The sequence below is a fragment of the Haemaphysalis longicornis genome, unplaced genomic scaffold, assembly GCF_048455015.1.
Source record: "Haemaphysalis longicornis isolate Haplotype H1 unplaced genomic scaffold, Haemaphysalis longicornis Haplotype H1 scaffold_1, whole genome shotgun sequence".
In the NCBI taxonomy this organism is placed as follows: Eukaryota; Metazoa; Arthropoda; class Arachnida; order Ixodida; family Ixodidae; genus Haemaphysalis; species Haemaphysalis longicornis.
This window is the reverse complement of record NW_027526203.1, coordinates 165,922,357-165,944,334: the sequence shown is the minus strand read 5'-3', so window position 1 is coordinate 165,944,334 and position 21,978 is coordinate 165,922,357. Positions and strand designations below refer to the sequence as shown.

At 46.5% G+C, this 21,978-nt stretch overlaps 1 protein-coding gene across 1 annotated transcript in view; it reads left to right on the top strand.

The window, feature by feature from the left end:
• Positions 1–21,192, top strand: part of LOC144138981 (uncharacterized) — a 28,495-nt gene extending 7,303 nt beyond the window's left edge. Inside the window, exons 3-4 of the mRNA XM_077671486.1 lie at positions 9,764–10,624; positions 20,100–21,192. Of these exons, the coding sequence (XP_077527612.1) occupies positions 9,764–10,624; positions 20,100–20,669 (1,431 nt within the window). The 3' untranslated portion in view covers positions 20,670–21,192. The remainder of the gene's footprint in view (positions 1–9,763; positions 10,625–20,099) is intronic.
• Positions 21,193–21,978: the final 786 nt, after the last annotated feature.

The window sequence follows — 21,978 nt, the reverse complement described above, 5'->3', positions numbered from 1 at the left end:
CTCAGTTTTGCTAGGCTTTGCTAAGTTTTGTTAGGCTTTGCAATGTTCTTGCTAGGCTAGGCTAGGTGTTGAGGGATGAGGCCAAGTTTAGCCGGATTTTACAAGGCCATTCCAGTCGGTACCCCATACTGACATTGGATCCCAGGTGGGAAGAAGCTAAGTCGACCACGAGCTCCGCTGTTTCTCCAGCTTTGCACCACTACTGCAAGCTGCGCCTGTTTTTTGAACGCACGGTCGCCTGCCGGTTGAGCCCCCCTATCTCTCTTCTTGCGCCAGTCGACCTTCTTTTATGCTGCGTGTTCCCCAAGCCGAGTTGAGCCCGGCTGTTAGGCCAGCTCTTGATGCTGCTGAAAGCTGGGCCTGACTAAAGTTGAGCCCCGCTGGGAGGCGAGGCCGGGAGGCTAGCGCTTGCCCTCCGCTTGGCTGACGCACGCTGCTTCCGCGCTCTCCTTTCTCACCAGGAGGCACTGCATGTGTCCTTTTTTTTTTTTTTTAACTGACGTAATCGGATCAAACTCGAAGTTAATCAGCTCCGCTGTTAAAAAAATATTGATGACGCAACCACCGCTGGTGCTTCTAGTGGGTTTGTCCTCCTATGATCAGGATTTCAATATATAAATGGAAAGTGTGAATTAATAGTCGTGCACATCCACGCCAACCAGTGAGCTTTCAGCCGCAAGGAAATTTTGTGAAAAGGTAGAAGCAACTCAAAAGGAACCTCAAATGATTTAGGTAACACAGCTCTGGTAAACACACTTTGGGGAGTAGGGGGTTGGGGCAAGCATCAGCATTGCCAAAGAAGCCCCCCGCCCCTCTTGGTGTATACCCAAGGGGGGGGGGGGGGGGGGGGGGGGGGGCTTGAGCTCGGGATCCCCCATGTAGACGGCACTTATTCGTGCAACCAATCCGCACACTGAGGTGGTGTGTTGTAGCCATGGTGAAACCAGGCCGTGACTGTCATTTTTCTCCTTGTGTGATGGCCCTCCATTTGCTTCACTGCTAGCGCTATGGGCCAGGCACGGGGCACCTTGAGCTATCGTAACGATGGTGAGTGCCGACCCCCCATACTTAACAAGACACTAAAGGCTAAAGGACTCTTCGTACTAAATGAAAGGCCACACGTTTTGTACCTCTCTTGGCTTTAGTGTGACAGCCAACAAAACCTTGTTTGCTGAGAAATAAGTAAGTAGTTAAAACTGCCATTTTCCTCTCCTGTTTCCATTCCATTTTTTGTTGCTAGTTAAAAAGGGCATCAGAAAGCACCCAGGGCAAGCTAAGGTCTTATTTTCAATTTTACTCGACCACCGCCACCTTCTTGAGTGCCTGTGCTCATTGGCCTTCACTTTCATCACAAAAATTACAAGACAATCCGAAAAGTTTTTTTTTGACGCTACGTTGGTATTGTGGCGCCCGGGAAAAGTTGGCAATCAAGCCCCTCCCCTCTATGCGGTCCCAGGCAAAGTTTTCCCGGGAGGTGTGCAGTGAGGCCTGGTAGTGCATGTAGAAAATGCACGGACACATGGCCAATGAAATTGATGGCTGCCTCATTCCAGGCTTATAGCACAATAATCTGATTGTGACATTGTCAGTACCGTACATATGTGCTAGTGGTAAGTAGGTACAGTAGGCTCTTGCATTCTAGCATGCATCTTTTCACTGGACTTCTACATGAACCAAACATTCCAACAAAATCAAAACTGAAACAAAGTCTACTGCATGAGCAGACGAATTCTATTTCACAATGTTCGCTAGCTAAGGTTTGCGTTTTTAAAAAATCGCACGATGAATTAAAGCTCCCGTACACATTTATTCCGTGTTTAATATATACACGGCCCTGCCGCAGTGTTTCAGAAGAATGCTTAAGCAAGCTTCACTATTCAAGTTTTTGTATGCTAATACGATCATTTTGAGCCAACATTTCTGTTCTGTCGTGTTTCTGACGTTAGCTGCGACACAATGTGAAGCATGTAGCAAAAGATGAGTGCAGCAGACCACAGAAGAGTGCGTCTGTGAGGTCATGCGAGCGACAAGCTCTTACTGTCGCGGCTCTTGTAGGGCACATGCGTGTTAGTTCCCATTTTTGTTAGGCTGTTCTGGTAGCACTGAATCCCGAGAACTCCCGTTTTTCCTCTAAGCTTGATCAAGATAGTACCCAACCCTTATGTCGCACTTTTCTAAGGTCAGTCACTTCCCCCATAACATAAGAGAGCACTGGTTGACGTTTTTCTTTTTTTTTAAGTTTTCAGTCTCACTGAGTACAATCTATCTGTGTGGTGTTCAGAGTAGGCCACTTGTCAGGCCTGGGCTGGGGTACTCAAAAAAAGTATTCCCGAATACAAATACCGAAATACGCAACATGATATCGCAGAGGTGCGTCTTCAAATGTTTCGGAAAAGTGGGAATACAGATATGGAGATACTTTTTTATTGCTGTATGCAAATTTAATTAGCAGTGCATAGTGCATATATATAGTATGGTGAAATATTAATAACATTGGTGTATTAGTAATGCTTAATTGAACTATGGCTTTGGTCACCAACACAAGTGAATTTTATGGAAAAATGTACATTTTTGGTGTGTGTGCAAGATTAGCTTGCCGAGGGGAAAGTTGCATCGGTTGCACTTTAGCAACAGCAGTTTTGAGGCGAAAGCCCCAGATAGCCCATTGAGCCAGAAAGCCAGCGTCACCGTTCCTAACATACATACAAACAGCCCCTTTAAAAGCATTCCACAGCACGAGGCATTCCTTAGTGCAGGCCTAAACTCGACACTAATGACTGGGGATCGTCCACGCCAGTACACCGCAGATATAGGGAGCGGAAGAATGCAGCTGAACGAGCGCGTTGACAAACAGTAAAATCACTATTGTTCTCAACTCGGCCATTACATGGCAGCATGACTGAACAGTGGTGCAACGTGCAAGATACAGATTTAAATTGAAGCCCTTCGAAAGCATAAGTGGATTGCAAGGCAAAGCATTTCAAATGGCTGGACTGCAAAGCCTTCTAACAACGCGAGATGGTAGCTAGGCATCTCAAGCATTCAGCTGGTCTTACAGGCTTTCGCTTTTACAACCCACAGGAAGTGCTGAGGTGCCCTTGGGCTGTCTGAAACACGTTGTCTTCTTGACCGTGGCAGGCTTGTCTGTTGCAGTCAAAAATTGTTTTAGGTACAGTGTTGAAGCTAGCAATGCAAACAATGAATTATATTTCGAGTGCTGTCATGGCTGCCAGGTAGTGAAATTCAAACCACTTGGATACAAAAAAAGACATCAGATAGAGAAACAGCTATCCTGGGGTACTGTTGCCTGGTACCGCTTCAAAGCTAATAAAATAATAAAGGAAAGTGGGAGTCTTAACTGAAGAAGACAAGGCTAGGTTGAGTGCTTCGCTGTCCTCGACCTGCACTGCGACACTGGCTAGGCTATTTTTATGTTGTCCGAATACCTCAGGTTCAGTACCGTATTTGCACGATTCAAACACGCACCTTTCTTTGTTAAAGTAGCTTTCAAATTTGTTCATGCGTTACAATCGGGCTCAAAACCAAAATCGGCTTTAAAGCGGTGAGAATCTTGCCATGGGCACGGACTCCTGAAATCTAACTCAATCCAATCCAAAACAATCCGTCAACATCACGTGAGTCATAGAGTTTCATACTAATAGTATATACTAGAGGGAAATCTGTCGCTGCAGTCGTGGGCCGCCGTGGGCGCCGCCATTGCTGCTAGCGACGTTCCTCACCTGCATGGCTTAGCTCGCCATACGGCTTCTTTTTTGTCTCAAAGCCAAAATCAGCGAAAAAAAAGTAACATTTTTTTCTTGTTCATCGTACATTAATCTTCTAAAAACTACTGACATTTTGGAGGTTTAATTTTATTATAACAAAATAAATTTCATCCATCATGTACGGATGAACCATCTACGTAAATGAACCATCTACGGTAATATTGTTGCTTTTTTGCAGCCATAGCCAACGTTTCAGCCTGTTCATGAGCTAGGCCAAGGACAAGTGGAACGTACCTGCCGGGTACATGACAGAACGCTCGCTGAAGCATGGCTCCCCTAGACAGTGGCGCCAGATTTCCCTCTAGGATATATTAGTATGAAACTCTATGACGTGAGTAGGGTCAACTAGAACACAGAGTGGTTCAAACGAGCTGCCAAAAATGAAGCAAAAACAGGGTAACGGCAGGGGAACCCCCTGATGTCTTGCGATCATCTCGCCATCATACGGTGGTTAGTGGCAACTTGAGCTTCTGCGTGGGTAATTTAAAAACAAACAAACGAGTCAATAATTATGAAATTATATACAAATATAAGCGAGCAAATAGTTATTTACATAAATAATTGCACTTTATTATTACTACTGCGAAAGTGATGAGGAATTCCCTGTATTCGTGTGATGGTGGCGCCGCCAGGCGGTGGCCACCAGCAGCTCTCGCATCGTCTGCTACATGAACTTCTGCGACGTAGAGCCGTTGCATGGAAGATAATGCACCTCGAAAACAGCCTGTACATGTTAAAAACCGAGCATGAAGTGAGTAGTCCTCGGCTAAAATATGTACCGGTAGCGCATCAGTTTGCCAAATATATGTTTCTTCGGCTAATCTACCCTCAGTTTGTAACGCCTACTGAAAAGCGCTGCCGGGCTCTGACTAGCATCTCGCTGCATGAACACGCACTAAATGAGACAAAGATTCCGCAAACGTGACGTTGCATAGAACAGAAACATTAATAGACATCGAGTTTCATACAATGATATTTGTATGAATTATGTGTATAGGTGGTCGTAAATATCTAGATGACGTATTTGGTGCTAAGAAAATTGCGGTGCTCTTTTTTTCTTATAATCGCAAAGTACAAATTTGCCCATGATTGTCTGTTCCAAGGAAGCACGAATATTTATTTCACTGTCAAAGTATGACTATTGCATGTCATGCCGAACAGAGGATAAATATAAAGGTCTATATAGTAATCCTTAATCATAGTTACCCAAGGTTTCACAGTCATTAAAAGGCCGGGGATTCGAACCCCGGCCTTTTGCGTGGGAAGCGAGTATTCTACCACTGCGCCACATTTTGAAGTCTTGTGATCACAGCCCCTAATGAATTTCACCCGTTTTTTTTGCTTCACTTTTGATGTATTGAAAGTATAGGCGTTTGAACCACTCTGTGTTCTAGTTCACTCTAGCATGGGTAAGTATTTGTGCACCCTTGTTCTTCCTCCATGGGTGCACCCATCCCTCAATGGGCATTCTCTAACCAGCTGTTGCACATATTTCTGCTGCTGGAATTAGCACGTCGTTTCAGTTGTTATAGCTCCAAAGATGTACCACTATGAAGCATCCATTAAGTGCAACGTAATTTTAATTGCCAACAACAAGGCTAACCGTGCAGCATCACGCAGCACACAATTGATGTAAACAAAGCGGCACCATATTATCATGCAAAGGCTTCACCGACCCTGGGCACAGGCATTTTTGAGAATTGAAGACTTCCAGGTGGAATTCGCAAATTACCAATGAATGAAACAGCGGCCCCCCCATTTATAAAATTCAGAAGGTCGAGGCACTTGGCATTGCTAACACTTTCAGTGTTCCCGGCTCCAGTTTGAATGTCAGCAGGAGCTGGATAAGCAAGGTTATGAAGCACAAGGGATTTTTAACGCTACAGTTGCGTGTGTCAAATCTTTTGCCAGGTACGGAGTGCATGTCTTTCACAACTGCACGATAGAATTGGCATCAAGATTTTTTTTTTTTTTTTCGAATTTTTCTACCTGCACGTTAAAATCGGGGGCACATTAGAATTGTGCAGATATGGTGTTCCCTGGAGGGCCTTTCTTGGCTTGGCAATGTTAGGTCCACCGCCATGCCCTGCTCTCAAGAAGTGCTGGGTACAGTCACACCCCATTATTGCGAACCTCAGGTTAACAGTTTGTTCACATTAACGAACCCCCCGAAAATACCCTACCAAATTCCTTTTGGTTTAATGTAAAGATATTTCACTACTTTAAACTTCAAAACGCTGTTTTTTTTTTTTTTTCAGAAAAATGTTTTAAATTTTGCCACCAAATGTTTTAAATTTTGCCACAGCACTTCAAAATGACAAATATCGAACGTGATAAATACTCGCGGTGGTGTGAACGACTAACGCTCCGTATGTGTCAGTCATCATCATCATAAAATGCCCGCTTATGTTTCGCTGCTTACCTGCCTGCTACTATAAATGCTTTAGCCCTATTGGCATCGCCTGCACTTGTAGCCTTGCCACCTTTGCTCTGTCAACCAGCTACATCAGGATGTTAGTTGTACAGCTCTTTTTCTCACTTTTAGTATTGACATTTGTATCTACATTCGTAATGAGCTTTGGCAGCATGAAAAAAAAAAGAGGAGGCAATTTTTTTTATAAGAAAAAATGGACATTTCGTCAAGTTGATGTCACAGAATTGAGAAGTAATTTAGTGGCCGATGTCTCAGACGGGAGGAGCGACAAACAACTTCCCCCTGGATACGAATAGAGGATGTGGTTCAGACCTGCTAACCGGCGATAGGTCCACGCCTGATTGGCCGCTGGCGTGAGGCACGAGACGGGGCACGAGATAACAGTCTCAAAACAAGGCAGATTTACTTTATCCACATACCCAGGAATTCCAGAACAGACAGACAGAAGGTTTGACAACTTAATAACACACTGCAGTTGACACCCCGTCGGGGTCAGAGCTGCCAAGAGACCGACATTCAGCACATTGATGAGAATGAATGAAATGGTACTCGCCGTTACGAGCCCAAAAAGGAGGTGACAGTAAATGAAGGGGATAGTAGAGTGTACAATAGGCGGGGTTGGAGGCTTCCCCCAACTGCTAACAAAGGCCCGCGAAGAACACATACAGCGTGGTGCACTGAAGGAGGCGGATAAGAAGCCCGTGCAGTCCACTTAGAGAAATACAACAGAGAAGATGAGTAGAAAGAGTCCGAAGAAGGGTGGCAAAGGGGAGAACATCTTAGCTGCGGTCCGGCTGATGGTCTCGCCGGGGTGACGGAGGCTGTCGGTCGTTTGTGGTGGGGCGCCGCTCATCAGCGACACAATTTGGGCAAACTTCGGCTGCACACTTTCACCTCCTCGAGGCGATCTTCGGGGGCCCGGAGTTCACCGCCATTGTCGCTCAGCCTCCCCAGCACAGCCCTCAAGGCCGACGCCGCGTCCAAGCCGTCCGTCCGGCCACCACCAGTTCTCAGCCCATTCTTCCCGCAAACCCCGCGCTGCACCACGCACACAGTCCACTGGGCCGCGCGTCTTCCGAGAATTTGCGGGGCGCAGCCTTCCGTAGGCCGCGGCACTCTCGCCCACCTCTCCCCCCGAAACACATGGCCAGCCGGCCCGGGTGCGACAATGGCGGCAAAAACATTCCTTCACTACGTGGTACGCCTCCTCTCGGCCCAAAAATGGCGAGCGGCAAGAAAACCCGTCAAGGAGGGACATGAATTTCGCGACAGTTGATGTTGGCAAAAAGCAAATTGACATCTCAAAAGAGTGGGGGATGGGAGGGGATCAACAGTTGCAACAATCTTGAAGAACCAACAAAAGATCACCGAGCTGCACTGAAAGTTCCAATTTTCTCCCTCCAGAAAACGGCTCTGACTAGGAAACTTCCAAGATGTGAAAGCTGCACTGCTCACTTGGTTTAAGAATGCATGTTCGCAAGATCTGCCGATGTCAGGCCCCATGCTGCAGGAAAAAGCCCTGCAATTTGTTGATGCTTTGGATGCTATGGGCTTTGAAGTGAGCACTGGGCGGCTTCACCGTTTCCGCCAAAGAAACGGAATAACCTGGCAAGTGGGGTCGGGTGAAGAGAAGGCGGCAGATGCAGCAAGTGCAGCTGCGTGGAGGGATGAAAAGTTTCGTGAAATCGTCGCTTCATATTCTGCAGATGACACTTACAGTGCTGATTAAACCGCATTCTTCTACAAGACCATGCATTTTAAGGGAAGCTGCTGCAAAGGCGGCAAGATGTCCAAAGTCCGAATTTCTATATTTCTGAGCTGCAGTGCCACAGGTATCAAGAAGCTAACACCCTTGGTCATTGGAAAATAGAGGAAGCCTCACTGCATGAAGAATGTGGTCTCGTGAGCATGTGATTATCGAGCCAATTCATGTGCGTGGATGACGCGACAGATGTTCTCAGAGTGGCTAATCAAGGTTGACGATCAGATGAGTGCGAGCACGAAAATCCTCATTATCATTGATAACTACTCGGTGCACCTTGTTAACGATCGGTTTACAAATGTGCAGCTAGAATTCTTGCCTTCCAACTCGACACCCTTGTTCTAATTACTTGACCATGAATTCATAAAGAGCGTAAAGGCTTATTGCCAGGCGCATCTCGTTCATTTTACTGTTGATTAACCTTCGAATGAAGCTCTTGGCCGCAATCGGTGTGTGACAGGTTGCAGAAATGATTACTGGGGGCTGGTGGAGCGTGGCAGAAACCACAATCTAGAACTGCTGGAGGAAGGCCGGCTTGCTTATGATGCCACCTGAATGTGATGCAGTGCAAGTGGCGTATGGGATGAAGTCGCAGAAAGACGCCATAGATACTTTAGTAGCGCTTGAAGACGACGTGCAATGCAATGACGAGGCATGCCTGTCTTCTGAACTGATGACTGATAAGATAGTCAACACCGTTCATCGGGATGAAGGCAACAGCAACGAGGATATTGATAGCGAAGACCATGCTGAGACAGCACGTGCGAGCCAAAGTGAAGAATCAGTATCTGGCGCCGACATTTTGGAGTGTGTAACAAAGATGTACACTTTTCTTGGCAAGTGCAGCAATGTCACAGGGGCAGTGCACAAGAACGTGGACAAATGTGAAGTGTTTGTACTTTTCTTTTTTCTTTTCTTTTTTGTTTTTCACCCGTATTAGAGAGAGAGAGATCAAACTTTATTTAAGTGGCCCATGTCCGGGCTGCCGAAAATATGGTTCTGGTGGGCCTGGAAGACGTTCAGGTGGGAATTCCTCAGGTGTCAGGGCCCCGCACGTGGGCAATGTGCTGGGCGAGGCGAGGCCAAAGGATGGGGCGAAGATCAGGCGGAGGAGCGGCCCAGTTTTCCCATGAGTATGGAATGTGGGATGGTAAAAGGTGTGGATGAAGAAAGTGAGGTGATCGCCTGGCGCGAGGACAAGTCCAGTAGGTGTGTTTAACGTCGGGATAGGCACCACACACCTGACAGTGGGGCGTGCCATCTAGCGTCATTATATAGTGAAGAACGAGGTCACAAGGGAGGGAGAGAGTCTGAGCCTGGCGGATGTAAGTGCCTTCGTGGCGTGTGAGGTCAGAAGTGGGAGGAGGAAGATTACGGCGGGATCTACGAAGGTCCTTCAGCTGTTGCCTCCGGGCCTTGCGATGGGCGGCGCTTTCTTCGTTGGGGCTGTAGTCCTGGGGCCAGGGTTGAGGGTCGCTCGGGTTTCGATTTGCACGAGCAAGAGCATGAGCCCTTTCATTCCCTACAATTCCCTGGTGTCCGGGGACCCATTCTAGAAATACGTGCAGGTGACTGTGGGCTAGATGACTGCGTTCGTGCATGCATTTCAAGCAAAAGTAGGCCACTGCTTTTTTCGCATTTACGATTTTTAACGGGAATTTTAAATTTTTTCACTATAGCGATTATTCAAAATGACGGACGATTTTTAGCGGTCCCTTGAGGTTCGTTGTATCGAGATTTGAATGTAGTAATGCATCCCTCCTTTGTTCCTTCCCATTGCAGGACGAGCCAGGGCGGGAGGAGCACGAGAACACAGTTCATGTGGTTGAAATCGACCGACGGAACCAGCGCACGGTGTACCTGTGCCGCATCTGCGACAAGGGCATCACCACGCTGCCGCAGCTGGCCAAGCACCTGCAGCTGCACCTGCATCTGGGTCCCCGGGAGAAGCCCTTCCTGTGCACCAGGTGCGGCACACAGCTGTCCAGCTCCGTCTCGCTGCGCTTCCACATGATGCTGCACGAAGATGGGCCCCTGCTCCAGTGCCCGCACTGTCCCCGGCGGCTGAAGAACCGCATCTACCTCAGGAAGCACATCAGGCGCAAGCACACGGCCCAGCTGCGCTCCAGCTGCGCGCACTGTGGAAAGAAGTTCAGCAGCGACAAGGAACTGCCCCACCACCTGGCCCGGGTGCACCTGAGCGCGGCCCTGTCGCCCGAGGAGACGGCCATGGTGGCCAAGCTGAGGAGGTACTCCTGCCGCCTGTGCCCGTTCGAGGCGTTCACCAAGATACGCCTGGCCAAGCACATGGCCAGCCACCCGGAGGCGCGGTGGTTGCAGTGCCGCCATTGCAAGATCTGCTACGCCACGGACGAGGAACTGCAGGCCCACTTGGCACGGGCGCACAAGTCGGCTCCCTGCAAGCGGCCCTGCCCGCTCTGTCCACGCGTCTTCTTCTCCAACGTCTCGTACGATGCCCACGTGGAGCTACACGCGCAGGGCACCGGCATGGTGTGCCCACAGTGCGACCAGGTCTTTGGCAGCACCGCGGAGCTGGGACGGCATGCGCAGCGCCACGATGCCAGTCTGCATCAGCAGTGCGAGGACTGTGGGCGCCAGTTTGCCTCGGTGCAGAGCCTCCAGGTAAAAGTCATGCTGGGCTCCATTTCTTGAAAAAAAGAGCAGGGGCTGCAGCAGCTAGCACAACTCGTGTTACTGTATTATAGGTTCACACGAATCTACTAGTTGTCCTCAGATGGTCTCTGGGGTGGTTTCTACCCACAAACTCCCAATGGGTGTGCATTCAGCTCCAACTTTGGGTGAGAAGAATCTGGTGTAGGAAATATTCTAGCTCAGACTAGGAATAACAAGCGTGCGTATATAGAACACATTGCACGTAAAACGGGTAATATGTTGGTGACACTAATATATAAAAAATTGTACACCAAGGGACAAGAGTAGGAATAAAGGGAGGTGTTGGAATAAGATAAACACATTTGCTCTGCATGGAACGCTTAAGACTGGCCAGCACCTGAACGGGATGTGTTTTTATTTTTATTTATTTATTTATTTATTTATTTATTTATTTATTTATTTATTTATTTATTTATTTATTTTGAGGTTATGTCATGCAGGGCTTTGATAAAAACTGGTGATGTAAAAAGGGAGGGGGGGGGGGGGGAGGTTGAACGTTTATTTCAGTAGCCACCAGGCAAAGCAAATTGTTTATTTTTAAAGGGGTCACTCCATGAAATCCCATTGTTTAGCCAGAATAATGCACTTCCTGCTTTTAGCAGGTTTGTGTTCCTCAGCTACTAAAAAAGGGGTCAGCGAAATTTTATTCACAAATTTCCCAGAGAAAAAACTTAACTTTGTGCTAATTTGAGCGTTAGTGGTATCTCGGAAGAAAAGAAAGTACTTGTGATTGTCATTTTGAAAGCCACGTGTAGCCCTGCAAAAGGCCAGCAAACCGGAGTTACCATACCACGGAGTTAATATGAAAGGCCTCTCCCACTTCAGTGGCAAGGGTGAGGAGCGAAAATCAAGGCGCTATTTAGTGAAAATCGAGGCGTAATTGTCACAGATGCAGCTATTAGACCACTAGACTGTACCTTGTCGGGCGCAGCCCTCTCCCGTCTGATCTCAAGTGACTTCCCATCAATGCTGGTTGTGTTGTACGGGACTTTGCTACTTCTAGTGAGCATATTTTTATTAGGAATATTCCCACGAAATTATGGACACACACTACTGCTTTGGAAAGCGGTTGCTGTGCACAACCACAAGGTTGAGCCTTTTGAAAAAAGCCGTTACTGAGTGTGTGGCATACAAGGGAAAGCTTACAAAAAAAATATTTATGGTCACAAAATGGGCTCTGGCCTGAAACAAAGTCTTCTGGGCCAAAAGAAAGGAAGAAAGGAAAATGTGGTGCAGACATAAAGGTTAGAATTCCGAATTTGAGGGCACATTGTATCACCATGCGGAGATATCTGATTGCGAAATTGTTTACTTGGTGACAGCCAACAGAAACTTGCGTGGAAGTGGGTTTGCCTTGTGCTTGTCTAAGGCTGATTGCCAAAGCACAACTGTTCAAGGTCCGGATGCTACAGAGAGCTGAACATCCCCGGTGACTAGCTACGGTTACCAACAGCACCTGCGAAATTCATTAAGGGTTCATGGCATCATATGGACATTGCAACAGGTTCAACTTATTGACAGGGCGATGACGGGCTTCAAAGGGAGAGGCAAACAAAAGCACTTTATCTTGCCATAGTATTGACATGTACTGTCGGGAGCAGAAGTCTGGATTCCACACGAGCCCCAGCCGAAGTGCATTGCAGTGCCACCATGCATAGGAGTGTCTACTGCGGTTTATTTTAACTGCACACATCTTCATTGGCTCGCTCGAGCGGATACGCTGTTGGTAGATGGAAGGACCGAACAATGTTGCTTCAGCTGCGCATGTGTCGCGCTTCTTTAACTCTTTTGTTACAGCGGAAACATGGCCAAGTTTGGGTGCTTCACACAAAACTTTTTTTTTCTCTTGAGCAACTATAGACACAATTAGCATTGTTACACATGAAATTGTAGCTGATAGTTTGCCTTTTCAAATGCATAGCAGCAGTTTTTTGAGAGGTACAATTATTCATAGTTTAGTTGTCAAATAAACAAAAAATGCACAAAAAACATAAACACAATGGAAATAGGCAATTGTACTAAGCCAGAAAGTTATTTTAGGAAATCTGAAATATACAAGTTGTTCCCATGTTCCTTAGCTACTATTCACTGTATACATCAACCCTGTACACCAGGTTCTAGATTTTTAAGGGCCCGTCAATCTAGCGGCGTTGACAGCTGTGCCACTCAGTGAAATAGTCACGCGCCAGCAAAAAGCAAAGGTAAACATTGCAAGTGGAGCAGAAGACGTTGGATCTGCCTTGTGCCTTTGTTTTTCGTAGCAGATCTGGCAGTTTCTTTTCTTCTTTGTCCTTTTCGGCTGGTGTTGTACAGGATCCAGAGGCGAAAAGGGGGTGTGTCCTTGTGACACCTCGTTGTACTCAAATACCTGCTTTATTAGAACTAGAATCTGATGGTCCCATAGTGTTGATGAAGTCATCACTGCTACTGGGGTCAGAAAAATCAGCAGCAGCAGCTGCTGAAGTCCCAGCGAGGGTAGACAGCCTTTGCAGAAAGCAGCATGAAGTGGACACCACTTCCGCCCAACTCGGAGCTGCCTTAAGTTCAAATTTCGCTTGCAGCACGGCCTGCGCTCTTAAGATGTAAACAAATAAAACTGAAACTGAAAAAGGAGTGGCCAATAAATATGCCAGATGGCGATAGTTGTCTGCAAGGCACTGTTTTGAGTTTTTCCGGGATGTTTGAAGTCATCGGGACTCCGTGTCCAATGGCCTGTGGCACCGTAACTAAAGAGTTAAAGCGTTCTGGCTAAGCCAGACTTAGCTGTGTAATTAGCACAGAGTGATGCGTTGAACAAGCATGCCTTTTTATTACTCATCACGATCTCAACGCGCGAAACGGTTCACTCGAGGTCCGAGCATTCATTGGTTTGCACTTCTTAATTTCCATCCAGATTGTCTGGGAAGCACAAAGAGGATAAAAAGGAGCAACAAAAAACAACAAGAACACAGCCGAGCGTTAATGCACCTACAGATAGATAAAGCAAATTCAGCTGCTCACCGGGGCCACCTTTCAAAGGACGCACAACTTGTGCAGCTGAAGTGACACCGTTCGGTCTTTCTGTTTCACAACAGCTTATCAACTTACAGGCGTAAATGAAGATGTGTGCATTTAAAATAGGCTGCACATGCTTTATCTCGGCAGCAGTTGCGCTTTGGTAAGGTGGCACTGCAATTCGTTTCAGCCGCTGCTCGCGTGGAAGCCAGACTTCTGCTCTTAATAGTACATATTTACAATGCAAACAGTATATTCACTATATAGTCCCGGGTATGGGGTATAGTGTTTTGTCACCCTGTATGTTTCTACCAAAAGCCGGTAAAAAACCAATCTTTCCTCGCTGCATGCGGAAATATTCGCGCAAGCATGGCAACGCTCAGCAAAGTAGTGGCTGCCTGCGACTGGCAAATACTCAAGCACACACACAAATGATGAGAGCTCCGTAAAAGCTCCCCACATGCTTCAGACATCAAGGAAATGTTTCGACAGAGCAGCTCAAAGCATGTACAGTATACTCTTGATAAACGGAACTTCAAGGGACCGAAAAAATTAGTTCCGTTTAAGAGGAGTTCCGTTTACTGACTGAATTAGATGTGTGAAAGTGAAAATTTATGTGCGTACACACCCTTAATATCATTTCATAGAACTCGATGCACCACAAGGTGAATGTGGCTGATAGTTTTTCAGAAAGCAAGAAAACTACAAGAGGTTTAAAGGAGCCATGAAGAGAAAATGCAAGTTGGTTTTATTCGAAAGATTTCGTGTTTTATAGTGCCCCCAGCGCTTGTCCGGATACAAACGGTGCTTTATTCACTCAGAAATTAAACAATTTAGGTTAAAATTTTGATTTTCCCGCTCAATCGTGCGTTTTCGTGGTCCCAAATGACATCACAGGAACCGACCGCTCTGCAGCCTAGAATACCTTCATTCACGCATCCGCCGTACAAGGTAGAGACACGTATACGCTTGCGCCGCCATTTTCAGTTGCTCGCTCGCCGCCGAAGCAAGTCATTGTGTCAAAACCGCGCTAAAATTATCGCCGCAACACGGTTTACTGAAGAAGTTTGAATCATATTGTCTGTTTCGCGTTGCTAGGTCTCGTGGGAAACGAAAAGAATAACGCGTTGAGCCCGTTGGCCCAATTGCGGCGGCACGGGACCGTTCAAAGGTTGTCTCCACCCTGTACAGCGATGTTGGTTTGTTCCCGCGTTTCTTTACGTTCCGTAACCTAGATGGCGCCACCATACCGTGGCAAGCGTTTGGTTTGTTTTTGCCCGCATTTAAACCTGGCTTGTTTTTGTTCTGGGAGAAAATATTCGTTCCCTGAAACAGTGCTCGCTCGACAAATGGGGTCACGTAAGACACCGTTGCTTGCGTCAATCGGCCAGTGTCGTCTGAGACAACCCCAAGCCCCGTAGTGGTGTGCAGCTAAACCAAGCATGCTGTGCGCAGTACGAACAGCAGAACGCATCAGTACTTCTATGTTTACATGTGCTTTCGTAACTTCCACTGTTTGTTCCATCATTCTTATTGCTTTGTAAAGAATGTGCCCTAAATTTAAGCGCAAATCGCTCGTTCGTCTAGTTTGTAAGCTCTACCTAATTTGCGTCTGCTTCTGCCAGCCTCCGCCAATCGCAGAGCTTAGCTCATGTGACATCATAGGTTCTGTTGCGGGAAATGAGCTGGTGGTGGCATGACCATTCCCGTTTTTCCTAATTATGTAGCTTATCTGAGCGAAGTTTACGTTAAAAGTGGTGTCAGTATGATTCTAACGAGACAATCTTTTGAATGAACCAAACTTGTGTTTTCTCTTCATGGCTCCTTTAAGCACAGCGTTTGCCAAGTTGATTTGGCAACAGTGAGTCGCTGTGCACTACAAAATGCATCAATCATTTCTGTTTGAGTCCTTGCAACTGCATCTTCACGGAGTCTAGAGGCCTCCACTTTGCGAGTGCTTACGAGCCACCGAATTCAGAATATGGCAACGTGGCAATGAAGTGCGAATAGCACCACGATGGCACGAAGGAGGCGGCAGGAGCTGAGCCCTGTAACCTCGGCGTCTTGAATCAAGACCGAATGACTGGAACAAGAACTGCGATGTTGCATTCGTTGTGCTAACATGGTGACCACTAACGAGATGAGGCTTACGAGGCCAACGAGGCTAAAAAAACATGGAGGAAGAAAATAAAACAAAAACGAAACAGCCGGAACCGTAAAAACCTGATTCTCATGCCAATGGGTTTCACAAGAAGTTCCATTTCTGGTTCCGTTTAAATGGTGACGCAGAAATTTAAGTTCCGATTACCGAGGTATTTTTTACTTTATCTGAATACAAAACCAGTCAACTTGCATGCTACTGTGCAATTCCGTTTAAGCGATTTCCGTTTATCGAGATTCGACTGTACTGTACTTATGGCTACCATTATGACAAATTTAAGTAGCTAGTGTTCAGTGCCAAGGGGAGAACTACCCAGCTGAAACGCAGCGATTGTGTGAGTTCGTCAACCCCATTTTAGCGTTGTTGCCAGTTCTTTGGATTACTTTATCTCTGTGAAAGTTTGACTATCTGGAAAAAATAGGGCAAACTCGAAATGTGTAGTTTGTCATTTCCAAAATTTATGTCAGTGCCTCAGACCTGCCAATTAATTGATTCATTAATGAAATTTTTATTTTACAGCCAACTCTACCACAGATACCGTAATTACCCGATTCTAACGCGCACCTTTTTTCCGGAAAAATAGGCCGAAAAATCGCATGCGCGTTAGAATCGGATACGAAACCGAACTGGCGAAACAGCTGAAATTTTGTTCCACCCATCGCCATCGCCATCTCAAGATGGTGCCAAAGCTTTTAGCAACAATTTTTCGGATCTAGGCGCCTAGGCTTTTCTATCGGCGTTCACACAAATCGTCAAATTATTCCACTTGCGCGCTTGATAACAGCAATGGCAGCAGCGGCAACGAAGGTGCACCGCTTCCACGGCTTGTGAGCGGCTCCCACGCGTTCACAACGAGCGGTTGGCTGAAGCGTACGCCTCTGGAGAAGTTCGCGGGATGGGCGTGCGAGGCGTGGGCCACGATTCCAATGAACCATGGTTGAACGTTCGTTCAGAAGTGCGGCATCGCGAACACGCTTTATGACACCGATAACAAGATGTTGCGGACAGCAGAAGGCGACGAGGAGCTCTCGGAGAACGACGAGGTGTGAGATGAGTGAGATTACTTCGAGGAATAAATCGCCCGTTTCTCTCGCATTCGTTTTTCATGCTCACAAAGTTCCTTGCGCGTTACGATCGGAGGTGTAAGTTTTTTCAGTTTTTTGCCTGGAAAATCGGGTGCGCGTTAGAATCGGGGGCGCGTTAGAATCGGGTAATTACGGTACTTCTGTGGATGAGATACTTGACCGAGCACACATGACAAAAACCCTGGGTGTTCTGAATCAATCCGTGGTCCTCCACTACAGTGGCACCTTGGTGCCCAAGTGTCGCTGCGGCACGGATTTGAACTTTGAGCTACATTTATCCACCCATTAATGCTTCAAGGGGCCATGCAGACAAAATACAAGTTTGTGTTATTCGAAAGATTTCGTATTTTATAGTGCCCCCAGCGCTTGCCCAGCAGCAAATGATGCTGTATTCACTGAGGAACTACAATCAATTCAAGTTAAAATTTTGATTCTCCCTCCTAATCGTGCGTCTTCGTGACGTCTGCAATGAAGTCATAAGAGCGCGTATTCAAAGGAACTTCCACTGCGTCATTCGGCCCTGCAGCCTTGCTTGCTGTTAGTCCTCCTAGATGAGGCTACCATACGCGGCCACGGACCGTTGTCCGCCGTTGCTTTGTTTTTGACCGTATTTGCACCTGGCTTGTTTTTGTTATAGTAGAAAGATATCGTTTCGTGAAACATCGGGTACGCTCGACAAACAGGGTCACGTAAGACGTCACTTATGCCAATCGGCCAATGTCGTATAAGACAACTCCAAAGTGGCGGCCTGCTGTGCAGCTAAAACAAGCATAGTGCGCCCAGTACCAATAGCAGTGCGCATTGGTGCTTGTATGTTTACGCATATTTTTGTAACTTTCATTGTCTACCACACCATTCTTACTGAGGTAAAATGAATGTGCATTATTAAGTGCAAATGGCCTGTTCGAAAAACTTATAATACCCGTGCCACACGTACACGAAAAATGACATTAAATGCTTAATGCCTTAAGTTTTAATGCCATTAATATGCTGCTACACGCAAAAATCTAATGCCATTCGCTTTAATGTCATTTTGGTTTAAGGAGTTCTGCACAACTCATTTACCTTCGCGAACACCTTAAATCTGCCTACTCTCGAACGCGATGAGCACCAAATGAAGCCACCGAAACTCTCAGCACCAGAGTGTTGACGCGGAAATGTAGCTAAACTTCGAAATATGACGATTTTTTGTGCAAAATTGGTAGCGAAGTTTTGAAGAAGATGAAGTTCACTAGAACAGAGGCAAAAGTAAGAACATCGCGTTACTCTTCGTGTTAAATTTTTCGGATTTGGCTACCGCTGGCCGGCGACGGCATACTGAAGCCACTTTTAGAAACGGCTCCCACTATTTTTAAGAAAACACTATTTCTCATAAAATTTTCTTTCGCGAAAAGCAGTTTTAACGCTTCTAAGGCGTTTTTCTCTACATTAAAGACTTCTAAAATATGAGTGAATTTCTCTTTTTGGTCATGATCACCATCATGCCTAACACATTTAATGCTTTTGCGTTTTCTCGTGTAGCACGGCCCACCCAATTAATGAGATTTGTAATCTTAAGGCCTTAAACACTTAATGTCATTTTTTGTGTACGTGTGGCATGGGTATAAGCCGTGCCTAATTTGCGTTTGCTTTTGCCGGCCTCAGCCAATTGCTGGCCTCAGCCGTCTGATTGTGCCAGGGAGGATAATGCTACTTATATAAGGTGTTTATTTATTTTTAATGTTGTTGACACGGTTTTTATCGGCTGTGATTGCTCGGTGGCTAAGCCATTATGCTGCTGAACTTGCCGCTTTTCTGATTGAGGCAAAAAATGAAGACGCCTGTGTGTCAGTCTTGAGGATATTTTTGTTATTTTTTAACCTATGTGCTTGAGATTTTCACATGAAGTGTATTTTAACATTCCGAGTACAAATATGCGGTCAGTTTTCAACTATGTGGTGTAAGTTCAGAGTTTCAGAGTTGTGCAACACGTTATGCCATTCCGTTTCATTCAATTTTTTCATCATTTTCCTATGAAATACTCGAATACTCTTTATTCATTTGTGCTCTAGAAGGACCAGGGAATGCCACTGTACCATAGCGGTAACTTTAGCATTGTTTCTGCAAACTCTGTAAACTTATTAAATGCCAGGCCGTCAATTACCAGTGTTTCCGTAAAACGAACGGCATAAAATCTTGTGCTAGCAAAAAGAAATTCTATAGTTTTGTGGTTTTATTGCACTGTTCAGTTTATAAGCTTTCCAATGCAAATAAAATGATACAAATCTGACCAGTGCATCCCAAGATATTGTACCCGACAGTTCACCTCGTGGGCAAAAAATTAGTTCTGAAAAAACAAGGCGCCAAGTTTGGAAACATAGGTTAAAATGTTCATTTAGCTGACTTCAAAGGGCAACAGCTTTGTAAATACTTATGGTACAGCTATGATATTTTGTGGGTTCATTCTTTGGGACCTGTAGGCTGCATATAAAATTTATACAGAAAAGTATGTTTTGGCAAATTTTCTATCTTCAACACCAGTGTCCCCACCTTAAATATCTTCAGACTGTCTGAATTAACCTGCAACCCTGCAATACAGCATGCGTCATGGCCCAGGTGTACGTTCGGTGCATAACTCCCCCGGCCCCACCAAAAAAGAAATGGTTTTTACTCTGGATGTTTTCAGGGAAACTGCAGAAACATGGGCTATTTTTACAAATAGGCTTTGTAACTAGGTAAACACTATGTGCAATGGAGCCCACAACTAATTGCAGCTGACCGCATTGTAAAGCTTCTTAACTCACCTCGTGGTTTCAGACGTGTTGATAAATATTTTCATCCACTACTTTAGAATTTCGCCTGAGGTCACGCAGCAGCACCTAGTTCAGCTGTTGTTCAGCTTGTCAAAAAAACGGGGGGTAGGACCGACAAAGGCAAGGTTACGGGCAAGTGTCCTCGTGGTGGGAGTCATGGACACAACCACTTGGTTGAAAGCCTGCCACACCAGTACCTCGTGTCACGTGTGCAGCAGCGTGGAGACCTGCTTCTAGAATAAACCCGGCAGTATTGCCAAGCTAACTAACGCTCCTAGGTCAGGCCGAATAATTCTTTTCGTACACAAATATCTATTCACCCTCACGTCGGGCAGCCTTGCAAAAGCACCGCTCCTAATGACGGGGAGGGGGTGGGCCTTGGCTGTTTGCAGGTGCACCAGCGCTCGGTGCACGAGAAGCGCATGAAGCCTCGGCCGTCCAGCAGCGAGCAGGTCTCCAAGAGCGGCGAGGAGCACGAGTGCCCGCTCTGCCAGCACCACTTCGTCTACCCGAGCAGCCTGGAGGCACACGTGGTGTACAAGCACGACTATGCCGGCTCCCCAGCTGGGGCCAAGCTGCCGTGCCCCAAGTGCGGCCTCGTGTGCAGCTCGGAGACGGCCATGGCCAGGCACCTGCGGGCACACGTGGGGGAGCACACCTACTCCTGCGGCAAGTGCAGCCGGCAGTTCGCCACCCTGGACGCAGCCAAGGAGCACGCCGCAAGCCACGCCACTTCGTACAACTTCCAGTGTGGACAGTGCACCAAGCAGTTCCTGCAGCCGACCGAGCTGAGTGACCACATCCGCTTGGCACATTCCATGCCCTTCGGAGAGGACCTGTCGGTGGCCTCTGACATGGGCCACCTGGAAGTGGCTGCGGAGGAGACTGCGGGGGAAATCCTGAACTCGTTGGCGTATACAGCCTCCAGTTCCACGCACGGACTGCACCTGGTTCACCGCTGATGTGAGGGACAGTCAGCGTGCGAGGTGTGCAGCTCCTGCTCACCTGCCAAGCACAAGGAACTGTGCACTGCCAGCTTCAAAGCACAAAGCTCCCTATTTTGCTTAAATGTTTCAGGTTAAATTGTTTACTGCAAAGCATAGCGACTGCCACGACCAATCGTAGCGTTAGTACTAAATTCAAACAGCTGTAAGGCCACTCTGGCATTAGGTGCATGTCGTTTGCTTGTAGCTTGCTGCAGCCAAGGTAGGTGACACGCGGCACCAAAATAAGGTTAACATATTCAATGCAGGAGGCAGGGGCTAAATATCAGTTAATGGGTAAATATACATGCAGCCAAAACATATTTCTTGAGCAAGAAAAATGTTTTACAGGCACTTGTAAGTCATCATTCATTCTGTTTCATCATTGAGTTTTAGTTTGAGTTTAATTCTGTTTCATCATTAATTGAGTTTCTGTTCGAGTTTGTTGTTTGTTTGCATTGTGGGTATGTTGTTATTTGGTAAATACAAGCTTAAGTACGGCCATGGTTCTCCTGCCTCAATTTATACAAAAGCGTTATACCTATGCCCTCATTGACTGGCTGTGAGGTAAGTTTGGAGTGCTTACTTTCCCCATTAAACAACACCACAGATTATTTTGAGCGTGGCCATGGAAATCTAACTACAGCCCTTATTTTTTGATATTGGCTTACGACAGTTTAACCAATATGCTCCAAAAGCAAGGCTGGGCAGTTTGGTTCATTCGAAACATTACCTTGTTAGAATCTTACCAACACCACTTTTAACGCACACTTCACTCAAATAAGCTATATAATTAAGAAAAACAGGAATGGCCATGCAACCCACTAGCTCATTTCCTGCAACAGAACCCATGATGTTGTAAGCCCTGCGGTGCGATTGGCTGAGGCTGGCCAAAGCAAATGCAAGCTAGGTAGGGCTTATAAGCTTGCCGAACGAGCTATTTGTGCTTAAATGTAGGGCACTTTTTTTTTATGCCAGTAAAAATTGTGGGGTCAACAATTAAAGTTACAAACGAACACTTAAACACCAAAGCAGTTAGTGCGGCACTTCACCAGCTGACACCGTGCTAACACAACCGTCGGACGCGCTGGCCTTGTCTGAAACAACACTGACCAACTGACACAAGTAGCACTGTCGCTTACGTGACCGTGTTTGTCGAGTTATAGCTTAAGTTTTAGGAAACGATTAGTGGGAACCGCAATAAAAATATGGCAGGTGTAGAAGTCCAGCCAGAAACAAAGTGTGAACACTGCACTTCAGCGGTATTGCAGCGCCATCTGTGAAAGTG